Below are 19,834 nucleotides of genomic sequence, written 5' to 3' on the forward strand. Positions count from 1 at the left end.
TGATTCTGCCCAGTTTCAGAGCACAGGGATTCAAATGTCTCATCACCCTGTCCTTTAGGTCATCAATAACATTAAAACAAAGGCATAACTAAGTATTGATAACTTGGCTGCTCTCAGCAAACCACAATTTTAAACTACAGCAAATGCTGGTTAAGGAAATACAGACATTTTCTACACACCAACTTACTCTTGCACTGATCAGGGACAATGTTTTAACAAGGCATAGAGTACTGACCCGTGCTTAGATCCTGCTTCAGGCAGAAAATGAAGACATACCAAACCTACATTTTGATCCAGTACAGTGGATACCACTTAGCTGCAGTGAGAACTTCACCATGTAGGCAACATAACTGACTTAACATCTGTAGAGCAGTCATCAACTCACTGGTGAGACTTATCTAGGGCAGGTCAACTAACTCCAGAAAGTCAACCTAGAATCAGGCCTGAGCTGCTGCCTGCTTCTCTGTAACAGCAGAGGTTTGACAGATAACACTCCAATATTCTTTAATGCAATATGCATTAACCTAAGAGCAGCAGCACCAGAGTGAGTGCTGCACCTGATGCTACTATACTCAGTGTAGCTTTGCAAGTGACTTACATGGTGATGACAATAATCTGGGCCCAAATCTTCAGACCAGTTCTTCTGGGTATCAAATCTGGCAGCACAAGACTAATTTTTAGGGACGCTGACATTTCCTGTCCCACCTGAAATCACTGGAAGCTACTACTTACCTGTGCTATAAATAAAACCAGAAAAGAAGCTAAGAATTGATTAGCAAATTCTGTAAGTGATGCTTTTCATGTCTTTGTGTCTCTTTTCCTGCTTGTGGCACAGAGGTAGCAGTTTTAAGCCAGCAGGGATGGAGGAGAACTGTTAATGCTCAGGCTATGGGCAGCTTTAACCTGCTGATAAGGCTCATGGCTAAGGTGCCTCCATTGTTTACCTTTGTTTTGTCTACCTGGACAAGTTTACAGTAAAGCCTGACCACAGAGTGCACAACAGAAGGGAGCCTTGAGCCTCTGTTCCACTAGATACCACTATAATTCAAGTAGTCATATAAATAATGAAACTGATTGCTTCACTGGAAAAGACTTTGTAACCTACAAATACAAAGCAACACCCTACCCCTTGGTGAAATGTGTAATACAGCTTTCTTATTTCTGTACACACAGCACATACAGCTGGCTTTACATAAAAGTATCCTGTCTTGTTGTTACTTAGAACACAGATTACTAGCTGGGGTAAAGGGAAGACAAGAGAAGGTGCAAAATTGCTCACTGAACCTTTCTGTTCCAGTTGGTACCTCTCAGATCTTTCATGAGCTTTGTGTTCTTTTAAGAATGATCATTGCGAATGAACTTAAAGCCTGTGATTTAATATCTTGTCACTTCTGAAAACAAAACAGCACTGTCCACATAACACAGGCAGCTTTTGATTGTCACACATCTTCACAATACCATTTCTTCTCCCCATCAGATATTGTAAAGAACTCTGCTCCTGTAAGGCTTCCTTTAAGTCTGTAGCAATGCGATGTCCTGGCTCTGCTATGGGTTTATATCCAACAATGCCCAAAGTGTCTCTTCACGTCCAAACCCCATTAGGTTCTGGATAAATGATCCTAAAGGTCAAGTTGATCCTTGCATCTCTAGAATGATATTCCTTAGGCACCCGATGCTGTGAAGTGAGATTAGGGAAAAACAAACAAACAAATCATGAGCTTGTGTATTTAAAATACAGGTAATCAAAGCAGGTAAAAACCCTTCATTTCTTGTGATGGCTTTTTATTAACATTTCAGTAAAGCAAAAGCTTCATGTTCTGACTGCTCAGAGCCACTGAAGACAAAAGATCCTTATAGATTATTGTAGACTTGTTAAATTAAGTTGCAACTTTTCTATATTCCAAGTTCCTAAAGTGATTTTGCTCTTTCCAGCAGCAGACTGCAACCTTCATTGCTGAACTCCAATGCTGGAACTTCTGAGCTGCTGACTCCCATTACATCACTTAGGACTTGAAAGAGAACCCACTGTTTATGTGGGCGCTCTGAAAGAAGTATTAATGGGCTGGGAAACAACTGTGTCACTGGAAGTAGAATGTCCCATACCTCTATGGGAGTGCCTCACGCGTATTGAGAAAACTGCATTGCAAATAAGGAGTTCTTACCTGCCAGTCCTCTTGGGTAGCTCCTTCCATCATCAGCAGAGTCCCATGATCAAGTGGGATTTTTAGTCTTTCTACATAAGTATAGTCTCCATTCTCTTCCTAAAGAGAAACATTAGACACTGAAGAAGCAAGCAAGTGCATTTGGTAGAAAACCAGCCCTCTATAGCAGAGCTTACAAAGCTGTGATGGGAGAAGAGGAAAGAGACCTCTTTCAAGAAGTCTAAACCTCTGTCACCATATTCCACAGAGTTCAGGAGCTGACCATTTCAAGGATGAAATAAGCCATTGCAACTCACTACCTGTAAAATACAGGTTAAGTTCAACAACAAGTTCCTACATCCAGTGCAAAGGCTGCAAACCTTTTGGAAACATCCACTCCTGAAATAAACAGTTGTGTGTGGAGACATCATTCTGCAATCGCCACCCTGATTCCAAGAGTTTACTACTTTGTCAAAAATACACATCTTCCTCCTGTTAGGAATTTGTCTTGGTTTGGACATTACCTGTTATTATCATCTGTTAGATGAAGAACTTTTCCTATCCAAAGAAATCTCCTCTTCCTCATATAACAAGTTGTCTTAAATTGTATCACCACTGAACAAAACAGACTGCTCAAATAGAAGACAAATAATTGGCGAACTTGTTAAGTCTTCAGATGAAGCACAACTCTTTCAAAGCACAAACACTATTTAACTAAGTTAGCTAAGTTTAACTGTGCAGTGGCCAAACTTCATGCAGGTTTGTCTTTTTTATAGCTCATGGCTTGCTGAAAAGCTCAAAATAATGAGGTAAAGTATCAATTACTGGGCAAATTATGTCCTGGACTTAAAACAAACTGTAGGGATAGGGCAAGGGATAACAGGTTCAAACTGAAACAGAGGAAGTTCAGGTTAGATATAAGGAAGAAGTTCTTTACTGTGAGGGTGGTGAGGCACTGGAATGGGTTGCCCAAAGAAGCTGTGAATGCTCCATCCCTGGCGGTGTTCAAGGCCAGGTTTGACAGAGCCTTGGGTGACATGGTTTAGTGTGAGGTGTCCCTGCCCATGGCAGGGGGTTGGAGCTTTATGATCTTAAGGTCCTTTCCAACCCAAATCATTCTATGATTCTATGATTTTCAGAACTGGGAGAGTGTGTGCATATACGAGACTCAGATAGAAAGATGACTGTGAATCCTTTAAAATGCAAAAGAGCTCAGTTGGGATCAAACCAATTCCTGATAATACAAAGCATCACTTGATGTAATTCACTCTTCTTTCTGTTCACATCTGGGACTACAAGTCACAGTGTGACAGAGCAAGGCTATTCAATACTGCTGGTGCAATTGGCAGCACTGGCTGGCGATCCAGTATTTGTGCATTTCCTAAGGGACAGCCAAGGGCTCAGGGCTGTACCAGTGACAAAACTCACTAAGCCTTTGGAATCAGGGAGTCCTGGAGGCACTCAGAACCACCTGTAATAGATATTCTTTGTAAGGACAATGCAAAACATACTTTTAAGCTCCTAGAATTATTAGCAATTTATGTTGCTCTATGAAATGTAAGGTAGAATGTCAAAAATGTTTTCTTAAACTTCAGAGGAAACAAGGAAAAAACCCTCAAAAATAGGCATTATAAACATGACTGCTGATGAAAGGCAGAGTAATACCATTGCATGGCTGTTTCCTATTTCACAGGATTACATCATTCCAGTTTGTGGATGAAGAATGGACTTATTTTTATCTCTTGCTCATCTTGATTAAAAAGGATAAATGATGTAGGAGAAAACATCCTATTGTCTTAGAAAGTCAGTATGGAAAACCAGTTACCTTCTGGTTTAAATGTGACATCTCTGAGCTTAGTTTTACTTAGAAGAAGAGATTTTGATATCAGTTGGTTTTGCAGAGTTGGCAAAGTCAGACAAACAGGTTTTCTTGTCTTAGATGTTGTTACTAATACTGTCCATCCAATCTCATTCCAGAACTCTTATCTCTAGAGCTGATGTCAGACATACAGAAAGCTCAGCTGAGTTTGAGACATCAAGAAGTTTATGAAGGAAATTTATTCTTGACATCTAAAGAAGAAAATACCTTTTTTTCTTTAAATATTGATAACAACCACTGAAAGAAATGCATCAGGTAACTTTTACATGGTCAATTCATAACTCTATATATGTATTACAAAACCAGATGCTTCCAGGAACAGGTCTAGTAAAGCAACTGTTCTGCTTCTTAGTATATGAGAATCTTGAGTTGCACATCGAATACAATCCAAACTTTACACTACCCAAGTACACTGGTTAAAACTTCTTTTTTATGCTTAATTCAAGTAGCTACATTAAATAAGTGAGGAAAGGTCAGCATTAGTTGATGGGAAGCTGTTAATATAAAATCTGTAAGTATTCCTGGATCCCATCAAGGTTAATTTTTCTTAACATGGTATCAAAATCAAGAAGGTTAAGAAAGAGAAAATATCTAGTATAAATCTATATCCATCACCTAAGTTTGTTTCTTAGGTCTCAGGCAAGTGTATTGAGATAGCAGCAGGAAGTGGGCTCTGGATAGTGTTATTATAAGGAAAAGTAAACGGAAACATCCTGTAGAAGAATGTATAAATAATAATGAGGTTATACATGCAAATGATGCAAAATTAAGTTTCAAAGGCTGAAGTCAGCTGCCTTCATGGAGAATGCTGGCTCCCAGTCTTCTGCTTTACCTATTACCAAGAAAATTCCCCTTACTAAACTTCTAATCTATTTTTCAGACTTCCTTTCTGCTTGTATCCCTCTTTTCCAGTTTATTCCTCTACCCCCAGCTGTGGGAACACCCTACTCCACAACAAAGTGGTCTCATCAATCAATACTTCTGCATTTTTACCTGTTTATTCTCACTGCCTCTGATGAAATCCTCACTGCAGCTCTTTACAGATTCTGTAAGAATGATTATCAGTTATATTGCCCTTTCCCCATGTAATCCACTTCCCTGCCTACACAGGACTATCTTTAAACTCCCCCAGCCTTTCTGCAGCTGACCTAGCAGCCTGCAAGCCAGCTCTAAAGCATTCACATCTTCCTCTCTGCTTGTCTATAACTGCTCAAGTCCTGCCAATATTGGTGTAAAACGCCTCCTCCTCTGCAGCCACTGCTGTCTGCAAGTCTCCTGAATGCCAACCTGAAACTTTAATCCTGATCCAGGCCTCTGTTTCTACTGTGCTCCATATATTCCCATGTTCATCCTAAATTAGGCCTGTTGGGACACAAAGGGTTATTTTTCTGCTGTTTGCAAAAGTACTGAGAGATCTTTAACTTCTGCTAGAACAGCTACCCATGGACAGAGTGGTTTAGTGTTTCATTTGAAGGACAGACCCATCTGAAGGCTGATTCTTAGAACATCATGAACATCCTGTTATTATCTAACACACTTGTGAAGCTCCCTCCCTTCCCAGCACTCACCAGTTTCCTTGGTTACAGATGGAAGAAGGGCAACCTGACAGCTGGCTTCCTAACTCCTTCCACAGTTCACACAGCACCTCATTGCACAACTACACCTTACGGTGTCCTTACATATATCTAGACCTCTGTTAGAGAGCAACTCCCAGTGGGATGTGGGATCTTAGTGAGACACTAAATATCATCCTTCATCCTGAACTAACATTTCAGACTCAGCTTCCAGAAAGACCTCAGCTTCCAGAAAGACCTCATGAGATAACCTGGCATTGTTTGAGTTGAGCAGAGTAAGTAATACTACAAATGGCAGTGAGACTGTATCCTAAAGACCCAACTTCTCATCTAAGTGAAATCAATACGTGTAGAGTAGGACAACTAAGTCATGTATGAGTGGGACATGGGACCTGAGGCCGAGTGAAGAACAGGACAAGGTCACGATGCAGTGGTGACACATGCTGCGGGCAAGCACAAGAGAGAGGACTCATTGATTAAACCAATACACTGAGTGTGGATTGTGTATGAATCACAGCTTTAAACCAAAGCATTCATCTTTTGGTTTCAGTGTAGGCAGGAGCTACAGTGATTGGGGGGGGGGAAACAAGGAGGCAATAAAAAGTTTAAGTAATTTACTAGAAGCGGAAAATAAAAGGAACCAGATAACTTCACTGAAGGCTTGGATCTACCAAGCAAGCATCCAAAAATCCCTTGAAACCATTTAAAGCAAAGGCAAAACATCAGCTACAACCACACAACTGCTCCAAATAAACAGAAAAGGCAGTATGTAGAAGAAAGAATGCTCAAAAAGAACAACACCAGGGGGTAAAGTTTCTGGTATCATGTTCATTTCCATGAAATCTCCTTAATTCCAGTGGGGATTTTAACTCCCAAAATATACTTGTAGCTTGTTTCACACAGATAAGGCTGAGATCTGAGTAAGAATTATTTCTACTTATTCACAAGGGATGCTTTTTGATGCAAATAGGTTGCGCACATCTCTATACGCATTTACCACCTACTATATGATGAACATTCATCCAGTCCAGCACTCACCAAAAAGAAAAACAAAGAATTGAACCTTTCCTTCCCCTCACCATTGAACAAACCCAGTGGCACTTAACTAACAAAAACCAAGCAATCAATAGTACTGATTGTCTTTGCAGTTAGAGAAAGAGGATTTTTATTCTCTAATAAGTTCAAGATACAATATGGAAAATAATTGCAACATGGCAAGAAGTCTCTGAACACTCTGATCTGGTGCTCTTCAATAGCCCTACAAGGCATTACCTGACTTGTGGCACATACTGTTTTGTACCCAGTACGTGATCACATACAGGCAGCCACTTTAGTTCTCTTTTCTTTCAGTAGCATTTATTCACAGTGAGCTTCTATCATAGTATTTTTCATCTTGTATTTTCACTGTATCTTTCCATCTTTCATCTCAAAACACTTAAAAGCACATGAAGAGAGGAAAATTAAGGCCTTTGAAACTCTAGAATTTGAAATACTAGAATGTTGGCCCTCAAAAAGGTTTAATTTTGGGAGCATAAGGATTTTCTTTCTTTTTTCCTCCTTAGTGAAAACTAACTGTGGAAAACCCGATGTACTGATACAGGCAGATTACAAACCAGGGAGAGCCTGGCTGCCTGTGATGACTGTTAATGCAAATCCCTTTTCCCTAGAGTACATTCCTCTTCCTCTAACTTGCTTTTGAACAAAGTCATGATCAAATATCTACGTTGAACTCTCTCTTAATAAAAGGGAGAATGCTACATTACAATAGAGTATGAAAATCACTTCTTTGGTGGTATGGCCTGAAAGGTTGTAATTTCCATCAGAGTCTCTTGTAACTCCCACTTGGCAAAGCATGGAGTGTCATAGGATGCTCTCTGAAAATTGCAGGCTTTGGGACTCTGCAAAGAAGACACAACGTGTGCCATGTGAACAGTGAGTATGAATTCCCTCAGGCACAAGATGCAGTTAACGGCAATTTATTCAAAGATCACCCTGCACATGGGGATCATACCTTAGGAACAAGTATATCACACTTGCAAAAAGAATACACTTCATAGGTAGGAAGATGCAGAAAGATCAGGTCAGAGGCACTGAAGAAATAAAATGAGGAGAGCTTGAAGGATACATCTATGGAAAATCATCAATCTTGGGAAGAAAAGGGAAGAAATCATGCTGTACAGATCAAAGAAGGCAGCGAGTTATGAATGGCACAGACTGAATTTTCCCCTTTGCTCATAGCGGTGTCTTTACAGAAAATAGAAAACAGAACAAAAAGACACCTTGCTGAAGAACTGGGTTTGATTTTTAAGAGGGAAACTGCAAAGTTTATACAGAAACCTAGGTGGCTTTGATCCTGATAAATCGAAGGGGAACAGATGTACTTCTAGAGGTTAATCTAAGCAGCAATTACAGTTTCCCAGAGGAACTGAGCTTTCCAGCTGACATTGTGTTATCATCACAGCATACTTACTCATGCTTTGCCCAGTGACATAATGCACTGATGCCCACTGACATAATGCACTGGTTATGTGATCTCATGCTCAGGGATTAAATTCACTTCAGACAACGTAATTTACAACTTAGAGAAGTGGTAAAAAATACAGATTATTTGTTTTCTGGATCAAATTCTGACCTTTTCTGTTCACAACTAGCTGACCAAGGTGACTCTGGATGGGCAGACTTCAGTTTGTCATCATACACTTATGCAATAGGCTGATAATCATCATCTTTCTGCATTACTTACTCAGAATAAATAGCATTATAAGCAGACAGCAAACTTCTTCCCAACATTCTCAAAGCCTACACATGCAGAAAAGACACCTGAAGCAGGATACCCTAAACTGAGGCCTGTATTCACAACCCATGAATGTGTGATTTGATGCCTTTACTTGGATAAATACCAATTGCAAAATCTAAGTTTTTAGTTGATTTGTAAACACAGCATTCCCAAACACAGCATTTTATCTAGAAAGAGTATTCTCTATTGAATTGCCAAGTAATTCCTGGAAGAATACTCTACACATGCCTCTTTATCAAAGATCTGTTTAGTCTGTGAAGTAGGATGCGACAGTTCTCTAAATCTCCCCTCTGTCAGTTTAAAGCCATTCCCCCTTGTCCTGTCACTACTTGCTCCTACAAGAAGCCCCTCCCCAGATTTCTTGTCCACCCCTTTAGGCACTGGAGCTGCTCTAAGTTCTCCCCTTCAGGAGCCTTCTCTTCTCCAGCTCTCAGCCTGGCTCCAGAGCAGAGCTGCTCCAGCCCTTGCAGCATCTCCATGACCTCTTCTGGATTTCCTCCAACAGCTCCACATCCTTCTTGTGCTGTTGCCACACAGCTGGACAGAGGACTGGGGGGGGCGGGGAGTGTCTTACTAGAATGCAGCCAAGGGGGAGAAGCAACTCCCTCCACCTACCGCTGACAGTCCTTTTGATGCAGCCCAGGATAAGGTTGGCTTTCTGGGTTGCAAGCACTCACTGCTGAATCATGTTGAGCTTCTCATCAACTGGCACGACCAAGTCCTTCTCCTCAGGGATGCTCTTAATCCAGTCTCTGCTCAGACTGCAGTTGTGCATGGGACTGCCCCAACATTGGGCCCACATTTTCCCTAGACTTTCTTTTATCCTGGATGTACTTATGGCAGCTTTTCTTATTGCCCTTACTGTCCCTGGCCAGCTTTAATTCTGTCAGGGCCTTAACCTTCCTAACCTGATCCCTGGCTGCTCAGACAATTTCTCTGTATTCTCCATATTCTAGGGAAAAGAAACATGCTCTTTCCTTCACTCACTCTCAATCTGAACACACACAAGCCAAAATGCAAATATTATTAAGAGGATTTTTACTTACAAGAGCAGTCAGAGCTACTTTTCATCCCACCTACACTATGCATTACACAGTGATGAAGAAAATGGTATCAACTCTTTGGTTCATTTACACAGTGAAAGTCCCCTTCTATCATCACTGATTGCATTTTAAGTAATGCAAAAGGCCCTTATTTGGGCAGAAGAGTGCCCAGCTTGCGATTTCACTGCACATTATTAGAGTGGTCCCATTCCCATCCTCCTCAAGACATCACATTCCATGCAATAGATTTCCGATCCCTATGTTTAGTCCACAGAACTTCACCAGTTGTGCTTTTATTAACTACTATTAAACACTTTTAGTAATTAAGTTATCTAACCAGGGTGAAAATACTAAACATATTTAGTAACTATACTGCTCTCTCAATGTGATAATGAACACTCACAGGGGAGGGTTTCTTCCTCATCTCAAAGGTCCGGGTAGCACCAAAGCTAAGTGAGGCAATGACAGGATTTTTTCCTAGTGATGGCTCATCATCACTGTGCCAGTCTACGCTGTCCTTCTCATTTCTGTAGAGGTTGCAGAGAAGAGAGTTGAAAGTGTAGCCAGTGAACTCTTCAATACGCTCCTTTAGCATGGTCAGCAGAGGATGCCACTGTAATCAGCACAGCAGGAGTAGGGTAAATACAAAGAAAGGAGGCCCTCAGCAGGTAACGTAAGAACATAAGGGGAAAACAAAATATATTGTACTTTAATCACAACAGACTTGAAACCAAACAAGTGCCCCCAAATAATTCTGATTACATTTTTTCAGTAAAGTTGAAGAATGGGTTTTTCTGTAAAACATGCATGTTACCTATCACTCAATCCTACATCATCTCTTAAAGCTGTGAAGCCAGTCTGCCATTTGTAGTAACGCAGCCAGCCACTCCAATTAACTGATAGGTGAGAAAGTCCATAGAGTAAAATCTGCTTGAACTGAGCATGGATAAACATTGGGAGTTCTTAACTAACACAAAAAGTGTGCAACTCTCCTATGCATACCTGGCTTTTTACCCTTCTGGCCAAGCTACAGGAGTTTAACACAGGGGGCTGATAACATCTGAGTACCTGGCCATTGCTGATAGTCACAGATCATCCAGAAAGTTGCAATCAGTGACTAAATGATCTCAATTGCTGCATGTATTGTCACAGAACAAGAGTTGACAGTTTGCCTAACACTGTCACAGCACAGCCCTCTGTCCCCACTCTGCTGCTTCTTTGCCTAACACTGTCACAGCACAGCCCTCTGTCCCCACTCTGTTGCTTCTTGAGCCCAACTCGTCACCTCTTGGGGTTTAGACTTTGACATTCAGTGGTTCTCAAAACCAGTGTCACAAGTCCAGGATTTCATCCTTCCCTCTGTTAACATCTTGCTGTGCCCATGGCCCCCAGCAGCTCTGCACATTCCTGTGCAAGTCAAGTGCAGTGAATCACTATTTAATGTTACAAATCTACATCATGACTTTCCTCTGTCAGAATGCATTTAAGTACTACGTAAGTACCTATAAAAGAAGAAAAGCCAAAGCCAATGTAGGCCAGAAGTTTTGTCTGTTATATAAGCAAAAAAAAATGATCAAGAGAGGATAAAGAGGATAAAGAACTGATTCCAAATCTCCCAGTGCTTCACAGGCAGAAGAAGGAACAAGCAGCAGGAACTATATCCTAGTATCCACCTCTAATAGTTGAGTCTGCACCACCTTCTTACCATGCTTACCCATTGTTTAAAGGGTTTATAACCTATTGGATACACTGCAGGAGCCTCAACACACTATCTTTCTCTGTTAGGGGTATTTCTAGGTAATTGACCCTGATCAGAGGGCTGGAGCGCCTCTCCTACGAAGACAGGCTCAGAGAGCTGGGCTGGTTTGGCCTGGAGAAGAGACGACTCCTTAAGGGGAGACCTTAGAGCAGCTCCAGTGCCTAAAGGGGCTACAGAAGATCTGGAGAAGGGCTTTGGACAAGGGCCTGTAGGGAGAGGACAAGGGGAATGGCTTTAACCTGCCAGAGGTGAGATTGAGAGGAGCTCTTAGGCAGAAGCTCTCCCTTACAAATGTGCATTGAACAGGTCACACAGAACAATTTGGAGTTTTCTCCAAAGCTACAATAACTCAAAACAAAACTTTAAACTCCAGACAGATAACTTCCTTTTGCCAATGTTGAGCAACTAAATCATGTCATTCTCAGGCAACCCACTCTTTAACACTTGTTTTATGAAGTTGTCCATGGTCCACTACGATCTATTACTGATTACAAATGAAATGCTAATACTCCAGATAAAAATAGAAGATAGAGGGAATTTTTGTGTCTAAATCTTTGGAAAGGATTTCTCTGTAGATAATAACAGAAGAAAACTGTAAATATATACATACATTTGGGTTTGGCTGCATTGTTATCCTCGAGTACGTGTAAGGAAGTTCCCCATACCAGGAGGTAAGCCTTGGTTCCTCAAAAGATACATCTAAACAATGAAAAACAGGAAAACTTTCTCAGTTGCCTTATCAAAAGGTTTGAAAACTGAAAGATGATGAAAAGATGAAGTTGGAAGGACTGCAGCACCAATGGGTATGACAGAAGCGGAATGCAGCAAGGTTGGACAAGTAATATTTTGTCAAATCATAGAATCATAGAATGGTTTGGGTTGGAAAGAACCTTAAGATCACCAGGTTCCAACCCCCCTGCCATGTGCAGGGACACCTCACTCCAGACCATGTCACCCAAGGCCCCATCCAACCTGGCCTTGAACACTGCCAGGGATGGAGCCTCCTGGGCAACCCATTCCAGTGCCTCACCACCATGACAGTAAAGAACTTCTTCCTTATATCTAACCTGAACTTCCCCTGTTTCAGTTTAAACCCATCACCCCTAGTCTTATCACTACAATCCCTAATGAAGAGTCCCTCCCCGACATCCTTGTAGGCCCAATATATGTGTGTGCTCTGCTGTGTAATAGAAACCAAGTTAAAAGTACTTTCAACTTATGAAAAGACTATCTTGGTAGCTATTTCTCATGCTTCACAGGTAATATTCTCTATTATATGGTACTTTTATTGATGTAAATACAGATGTTGAAGACATTTCCCAGCCTTGTCCACTAACTACTCTGATACATTACCTTACATCGTTTCCTGACTGAAGAGAAATTTAGCTGTAACAGGTGCCCCTTAGTGAACAAATCCAGAATAGCAGCTTCTTCCCTTCCTGCATACTGTACCTAATAAGCAAAGACAAGGGAAAAGAAACCTGCTCTGCTGGGATTTTAAGTCAGAGAGGCAAAAACTATTCCTGGTGACAGAAACCTCAAAGAACACAGTTTTTGCAACATCACTGTGAGACAGTATGAAGGGATGAAGAGTACAGGCTTCATCTGAAAAAAGAGTGGGAAAAAGAACTGGAGATGACAGGGGAGGCAGTAAAATGCAAAGATTTTTAAGACAGGCACTTTTAATTTGGAAAGATCTTATTTAATTGGCAATAGCAACATGGTGCCAAGAACGAAAAATAAGCAGCAGTACTCCTCAGATGCACATCAAAAACCTGGAAGGAAATGTGTAGGAGTGGTAATATGTGAACCGAAAATCAGTGATAAATAATGCATGGATTTTGGTATGGAAGTGACCTGGAATGACCTGAAAAGTTGGTCTACACACTCCTTACCCTGTCTGATATGAGTTCGCTGACCCCAGGGTATGTCTTGGAGGAGCTGTTCAAACATCCAATCTGCTTGTTCTGAGTCAATAAAGCCAGGAATCAAATGAATCCTAAGGAAGAAAAAGATAAAGAAAAGATGGAAGGAATATACACTTATAGAGATGCTTTGATAACATATTCTGTTTTCCAGGACCCCCAAAGGAGCTAAGAATGGCTGCAATGCATCAGACGAAAAGGCAAAGCCCAGTATCTATTTCTGACCACAGCCAAAACCAGATATGAAGTAAAGAACAGACAGTAGCAGGAGCTCCTGATGACTCTTCCCCTCACCAAACACTTCTAATTGCTTTTTAAAACATATAAAAACCTATGACACCAGACTACGAGTCTCACAATCAGCCATATACTGTGTGAAAAATGGCTTTCTTCTGCTTGTTATTTACTTCACATCTGATAAATTGGAATCATAGAATCACAGAACGGTTTGGGTTGGAAAGGACCTTAAGATCATCCAGTTCCAACCCCTTGCCATGGGCAGGACACCTCACACTAGAGCAGCTTGCTCCAAGCCCCTGTGTCCAACCTGGCCTTGAACACTGCCAGGGATGGGGCAGCCACAGCTTCTCTGGGCACCCTGTGCCAGCACCTCAGCACCCTCATAGAGAAGAGCTTCTGCCTAAGAGCTCATCTCAATCTCCCCTCTGGCAGGTTAAAGCCATTCCCCTTGGCCTGTCCCTACAGGCCCTTGTCCAAAGCCCCTCTCCAGGTCTCTTGTAGCCCCTTTAGGCACTTGAGCTGCTCTAAGGTCTCCCCTTAAGGAGCCTTCTCTTGTCCAGGCTGAACCAGCCCAGCTCTCTCAGCCTGTCTCTATAGGAGAGATGCTCCAGCCCTCTGATCAGGGTCACTTAGCTGGAAATACCCCTAACAGAGAACCCTAACCTTAACCCTAACCTGTGCCAGCACCTCAGCACCCTCACAGGGAAGAACTTGTGCCTAAGATCTAACCTAAACCTCCTCTGTTAAAACTTGAACCTATTGCCCCTTATCCTATCACTACAGTCCCTGATGAAGAGATAATCAGATAGCCCTGATTATGGTACTACAAAGCAACATAAGTAAATAATTGCCCTTTATTCACCATCTCCGTGCTACTCACTACTGCCATCCTACTCTCTCTTTTCCAAGCACAAGAACCTTGGAGTACTTAACCTCCCTTATTTTTACATTTTCATATGTGTATTTTGGCTATACTAACCGCAGCACTCAAGAATTCCAGCCACTGTGGTTGGCTGCAGAGTAGGAATGGCACTGACAGGAGTTTACTCTCACATGTATTCAATGCTTCAAAGACACTACAGTAAGGATACATACTAAAAGTACTAAAATCATTATTAACTTTCCAGAAATGTATATATTCCAACAATATATTATGAAAACAAACTCCAGAAATGACAGAATAACCCAGCTGGCTCTTGATCTTTCTCTTCCCAACTGGTCAAAGCTTTTACTTTTCCAACTGGTATAAAAGTTTATTTGCAGCTTGAGAAGAAATGAAGATGAAAGCTTTGAAACAATTGCACAAAAAGTTACTATATCCTTGGTGTTTTTTCCACTATTAATAAAATCCATCAAATTCAGGAGAAAAGGATTAATACTGATATTGCAGCTAAGTCAGCATAAAATAAAGTGCATTTTAGTTAGGAGGAATCACAGAACAAGTAGGTTTTGTTTTGAAGTGTTCTGAAGCTGAAATAATTAAGGCATAGCATGCAAGCAAAAGGGACAACCCTAAAGTTACCAAATCTGCCTGAAATTAAATGCTTTTGTTAGATTAATTTAAAACAAGTTCAATTTATAGCTAAAAGATTTTGGTATCTCTTAACAAAACAACACAGACATCAGGCACTTGCTAATACAGAAACTCTGATCCAAATTTCAAGCAGCAACTTACTCTGAATTAAAACATATGGACAGAGCTCCTTCTCATTATTCTGGACAAGAACACTAGATGCAGTACAACCTGAATGCTAAGCTCATACTCAAAGTAATTCCAGAAGGAGTCTAAACAGAATACACACAGGAAGGGCAATGTGCACCTGCTGGAGTCAAAACACTCTACAGAGTAGGCTTCAGAAAGCTGAGTATCACCACATCCTCCTGCAATAGCAACCAAGTTTCGCCCACTTACCTAGAAATGCCAGTGGGTACTTTGCTGAGCTCATACACACCAGCCTTGCTGAGGATGTAGAAAGGAAAGAGACATTAGATGAACTGACAATAAGAAATTACCTTACACCAAGCAGCATGGGCTAGAATTGCTGTAAGCCTGGCCTATGGAAAATTTTCTGAGGACAGGAGGGGAGGGGAGAGAAGAAAGGGAAAGGGTCAGAGTAATGCAGCAAAGGGGGTGTTGAGGAAGCAAATGAGTTTGTGTGTATATCCTGCCTCTCAATCTCATTTCACCAAAGGCTCAATACACAGTTTTAAGGTGCTAGAGACAAGTAAATGAGGGATGCCACAGGGAATCTAAAGGAGACAACCATACAAGATTGCACCCTGACCACTATGTTTGTGTTTGTAGTCACAGTGAGTAAGAGAACTCTACCTAAACATAATCAAATTGAGGCAAATTTCATTTCCAAAGTCTGTAACTTAACCATACACCACCACACTGTCACACTTCATGACAAAGCTATTCTGAGATGATCCCCGTTTCAACACAAAGGGTAAGTGATCTATGAATAGCTTCACTATGACACTTACTAGCAGCTACTTTTCCAAACCTTCAAAGGAAGTGCTGCTTGAGTTGCCATACCAGCTGTATTCCTGGATAACAGTAATCTCTAGCATAACTTACACAGGGACTGTTCTATGAAAACATATACTGCCAACCAAAAGAGACAGATTTGCAGCTCTGTTGATCCAGAATGTCCAATTGTTTTGGTTTTTTTTTTCCTGGCTTACAAAGCTACATTAAATCTATAAAAACTCATTTACACAGACTTGAACTCTCCTTATTACAAACTCAGTTCAGGATAAAAGGGCTGAAAGTCCGCACTACCTACTGGCATTTCTTCCAAAGGCATGGCAGTGGTTAAGTGGAGAAGGAATTCTTCTCCAGCAGATTCCCACTAATTCACAAGATAGAAAACCAACAAAAGGCCAGTTAAGTCAGCAGCATACTCACTCTATCACACCTGCTTCAGGAACTCTGCGCTCTACCTGAAAGGGAACAAGACCATAGATTGTGAATATTAAACATTAAAGTACCTGGCATGTTCTAGTCAAACAGAACTATTTGCCATTTCTAGTGACTCGATATAGCTTTATACTGGTATGTCGAGAAAAACATACCTCTGGACACTTGGTAAGCAGTCATGTCTCAATGACTCCCTCTATGCCCCAGAAACTCCTAAAGGCAGCTATTCCTGCAGTGATTTTTAACAATCAACTGCCCCCTAAAGGACATTAATTTCTAAGTTACTTGGATCATTACAATACTTGCTATTTATCAACTATAACCCCCAAAAATCTTATCCTTACATTTGGAAGTAAAAACCTAGAGCAATTATAGGAGGGATAAACAAATCCCAGGCCTCAGACAATGAGCAAAATGCATGACAGAGCAGACATCAAGAGCTGACACTTGTCTGCACAGGTTGAGATAGCTGGGTTTTGTTAGAACAAAAACCAAGCAAAGCAGTTTAATCCAGCCTGGATTATCATTCTGGTTGTTTTAGGGATTTACACTTCTCTTCTCTGAGCTCAGTGCTGAAATGCACGAGCTTCTGAGTCAAGCAAGCAAGAGGGTCAAAATACAGAACTACACAGACACCAAAGCTCTGCCACAGGGAAGAGAGAATCTTCTCAGACCATCTACAATCCTTCCAGGCCAAGAAGACAGCCTTTCAAACACTGTGTCTATAAAACAAACCCCATGCTCCTCCCCTGTAACAAATAAGACAGATATCCCAACAGAGGGAAAAAAACAAAGAGTTCAAATCCTTGCATCATCCTGAATATTTAGGGTAACATATTCTTTTGGCTCTCTGAAAAACAGTAGTTATGAAGAGATACATAATGAAAACAAAGTCTGAGGCTAAAACAAGGGGATGTAACTTTCTGTTTGCATATATGTAAGGCAGTTGCAAACTGCTTGGTAGAAACTCAAAGCTGAGCTCAGCTGAGCTTTTAAATAGCTTTTAAACATGAAATTATAACCTCAAAGTGTGATGATTCCTATCATTTGTACTTAAATAAAGACGAGGTTTTGATCGTTATGATGTACTTCTTACCTCTGATGGCTTTTCAAATACAAACTGCTTCTGAGTGCGAGGCTGATCTTTCCTCACCCATGCTGGTCTGGTGTCTGCAGGGGCAAGGTTGCTGGCCACAGGTGCCTTGGATGCTAAAGAGGAGAGGAAAATGAAACAAGAGGATCCCATGAAACAGAATTCCACCATACAAAAAACCTACAGTTTGGAAGAACTTGTGGAATCATTCTCTGAAGTATTCTCTGCTTGGCAGAGACTCCAGTCACAGCCAAAACCACATTACGTAGAAATTAAAGCTGCACAGAAACTGGAAGTTTAATGTATATAGAAATATATATTATACATATATGTTATTTATAAGCAAAAATGAAATCATCATCTTACCAGAAAGGATGCATCTAGAAACTTCCAGTCCTACCCTGAACACCTATCACAAGCCAGCAGAAATCTTTCCAAGCAGCTAAACCCTCTATGGGTTTTTTTGATGTTTCTATAGGTAACAAAAAGGCCTTTCTCTGAGAAAAAAACTTGGTACAACAAGATTTTGAAACTAGGGAAAAAGTATGGAAAGGCAACTCAGGCAGATCATTTTATGTGTTTTATTTACACACAACTATGCCAAGTGCAAGGGCCTACACCTGGGCTGCATCAAAAGGAGCATGACCAGGCAGGTCAAAGGAGGTGATCCTGCCCCTCTACTCTGCTCTTGGAGTATTGTGTGCAGTTCTGGTGTCCTCAACATAAAAAGGACATGGAACTGTTGGAACAAGTCCAGAGGAGGCCATGAGGATGATCAGGGGACTGGAGCACCTCCTGTATGAAGACAGGCTGAGAAAGTTGGGGCTGTTCAGCCTGGAGAAGAGAAGGCTGCGTGGAGACCTCACAGCAGCCTTCCAGTATCTGAAGGGGGGCTATAGGGATGCTGGGGAGGGACTCTTCATTAGGGACTGTAGTGACAGGAAAAGGGGTAACGGGTTCAAACTTAAACAGGGGAAGTTTAGATTGGATATAAGGAGGAAGTTCTTTCCTGTAAGGGTGCTGAGGCACTGGAATGGGTTGCCCATGGAAGTTGTGAATGCTCCATCCTTGGCGGTGTTCAAGGGCAGGTTGGACAGAGCCTTGGGTGCCATGGTTTAGTGTGAGCTGTCCCTGCCCATGGCAGGGGGTTGGGACTGGATGATCTTAAGGTCCTTTCCAACCCAAACCATTCTATGATTCTATAAAAACAGGCTTAAAAATGACCCTGAAGTAAAATTCTTTACTCTGCATACTTCAAAAGATAGGAAAAATGATTTTAAGAAATTCCCCTAGGAACAGGTGGAATGAAACACACACGTGTGACGGAAAGCTCACAGGCTACCTGTACGAGGCAAAATGACTTTTTTCAGGGTTAAAAAAATCCAGCTCAGTCTGCAGAGAAATGGGAGGTTTACTGGGTACTGTAGTCTGGGAAGTGGAACAGGGTGGTTTGATCACATTCACAAACCAAACCAGTCCCTGTTGGAGCAGCTCTGATCTGGAGCCAGGCTGAGAGAGCTGGGCTGGGTCAGCCTGGAGAAGAGAAGGCTCCTGAATGGGAGACCTTAGAGCAGCTCCAGTGCTCAAAGGGGCTGCAGGAAACCTGGAGAGGGGCTTGGGACAAGGGCCTGTAGGGACAGGCCAAGGGGAATGGCTTTAACCTGCCAGAGGGGAGACTGAGATGAGCTCTTAGGCAGAAGCTCTGCCCTGTGAGGGTGCTGAGGCGCTGGCACAGGGTGCCCAGAGAAGCTGTGGCTGCCCCATCCCTGGCAGTGTTCAAGGCCAGGTTGGACACAGGGGCTTGGAGCAAGCTGCTCTAGTGGAAGGTGTCCCTGCCCGTGGCAGGGGTTGGAACTGGATGAGCTTTAAGGTCCCTTCCAACACAACCCTGATTCCTCCAGCAAAATAAATCACTTAAACGCTGTGTCTGAACCCCTGACCATCAGCTGCCTCAGCGAGCCGGGCCTCTTGCCCCATGACACCGCAGTCAGACACCTCCAGAGCTCCCTACCCGGCACTCGCACACACGAACCACGCCGCTGTTCTGCTCGGCGAACAAAGCGACCCAAGCTTCCACCCGCCCCTATGGAGGCTTTTCCGCCTTCACCGGTTACTTTCCGCCCCGGCCCACACCGCAACCCCAGCGCTTCCCTGCAGGCCGGACCCGCTTTGCCGCTGCACCGGCTACGGCGAACGGCACCGAGTCCGGGTCCCGCTCACCACAGCCCGGTGCCGCTCTGCTCCCTACCCGCGCTCCGGGCCTTGCCCGCAGCGGCGCCGGCCCAGCCGCCCTGCACACGGGCCCGCTGCCGCCTCTCCGCCATGGCGCTGCCTCAGCGCCCCGGTGCAGCGCCCGCCCGCTCCGCCGGAGCCGCAGCCCGCGCCGGGGGTTCCGCTGCCGGCTGAGGGACCAAAGAACCGCGGGGCCCGGCTGAGGGGGGCCTGGTGCGGGCCTTCAGC

The 19,834-nt window shown here is 42.6% G+C and overlaps 1 protein-coding gene across 2 annotated transcripts; it reads right to left on the reverse strand.

The window, feature by feature from the left end:
* Positions 1–220: 220 nt before the first annotated feature.
* ALKBH3 (alkB homolog 3, alpha-ketoglutarate dependent dioxygenase) lies at positions 221–19,755 on the reverse strand. Of its 2 annotated transcripts, XM_057408726.1 has the most exons (9): positions 19,623–19,755; positions 17,378–17,490; positions 16,270–16,304; positions 15,271–15,318; positions 13,089–13,192; positions 11,804–11,892; positions 9,838–10,047; positions 2,163–2,261; positions 221–1,675 (listed from the first exon to the last, which is right to left on the reverse strand). In XM_057408726.1, the coding sequence occupies exons 1-9, from the start codon at positions 19,696–19,698 to the stop codon at positions 1,583–1,585; spliced, it is 867 nt and encodes a 288-aa protein (XP_057264709.1). In that variant the 5' UTR covers positions 19,699–19,755; the 3' UTR covers positions 221–1,582. The 2 variants fall into 2 exon arrangements, with proteins under 2 accessions (XP_057264709.1, XP_057264711.1); XM_057408728.1 differs by lacking the exons at positions 221–1,675; positions 2,163–2,261 and adding an exon at positions 6,800–7,028 and having other exon boundaries at positions 19,623–19,712.
* Positions 19,756–19,834: the final 79 nt, after the last annotated feature.

Source organism: Pezoporus wallicus, unplaced genomic scaffold (assembly GCF_028554395.1).
Source record: "Pezoporus wallicus isolate ANWC-B61680 ecotype Strahan unplaced genomic scaffold, APGP_CSIRO_Pwel_v1 contig_6382, whole genome shotgun sequence".
In the NCBI taxonomy this organism is placed as follows: domain Eukaryota; kingdom Metazoa; phylum Chordata; class Aves; order Psittaciformes; family Psittacidae; genus Pezoporus; species Pezoporus wallicus.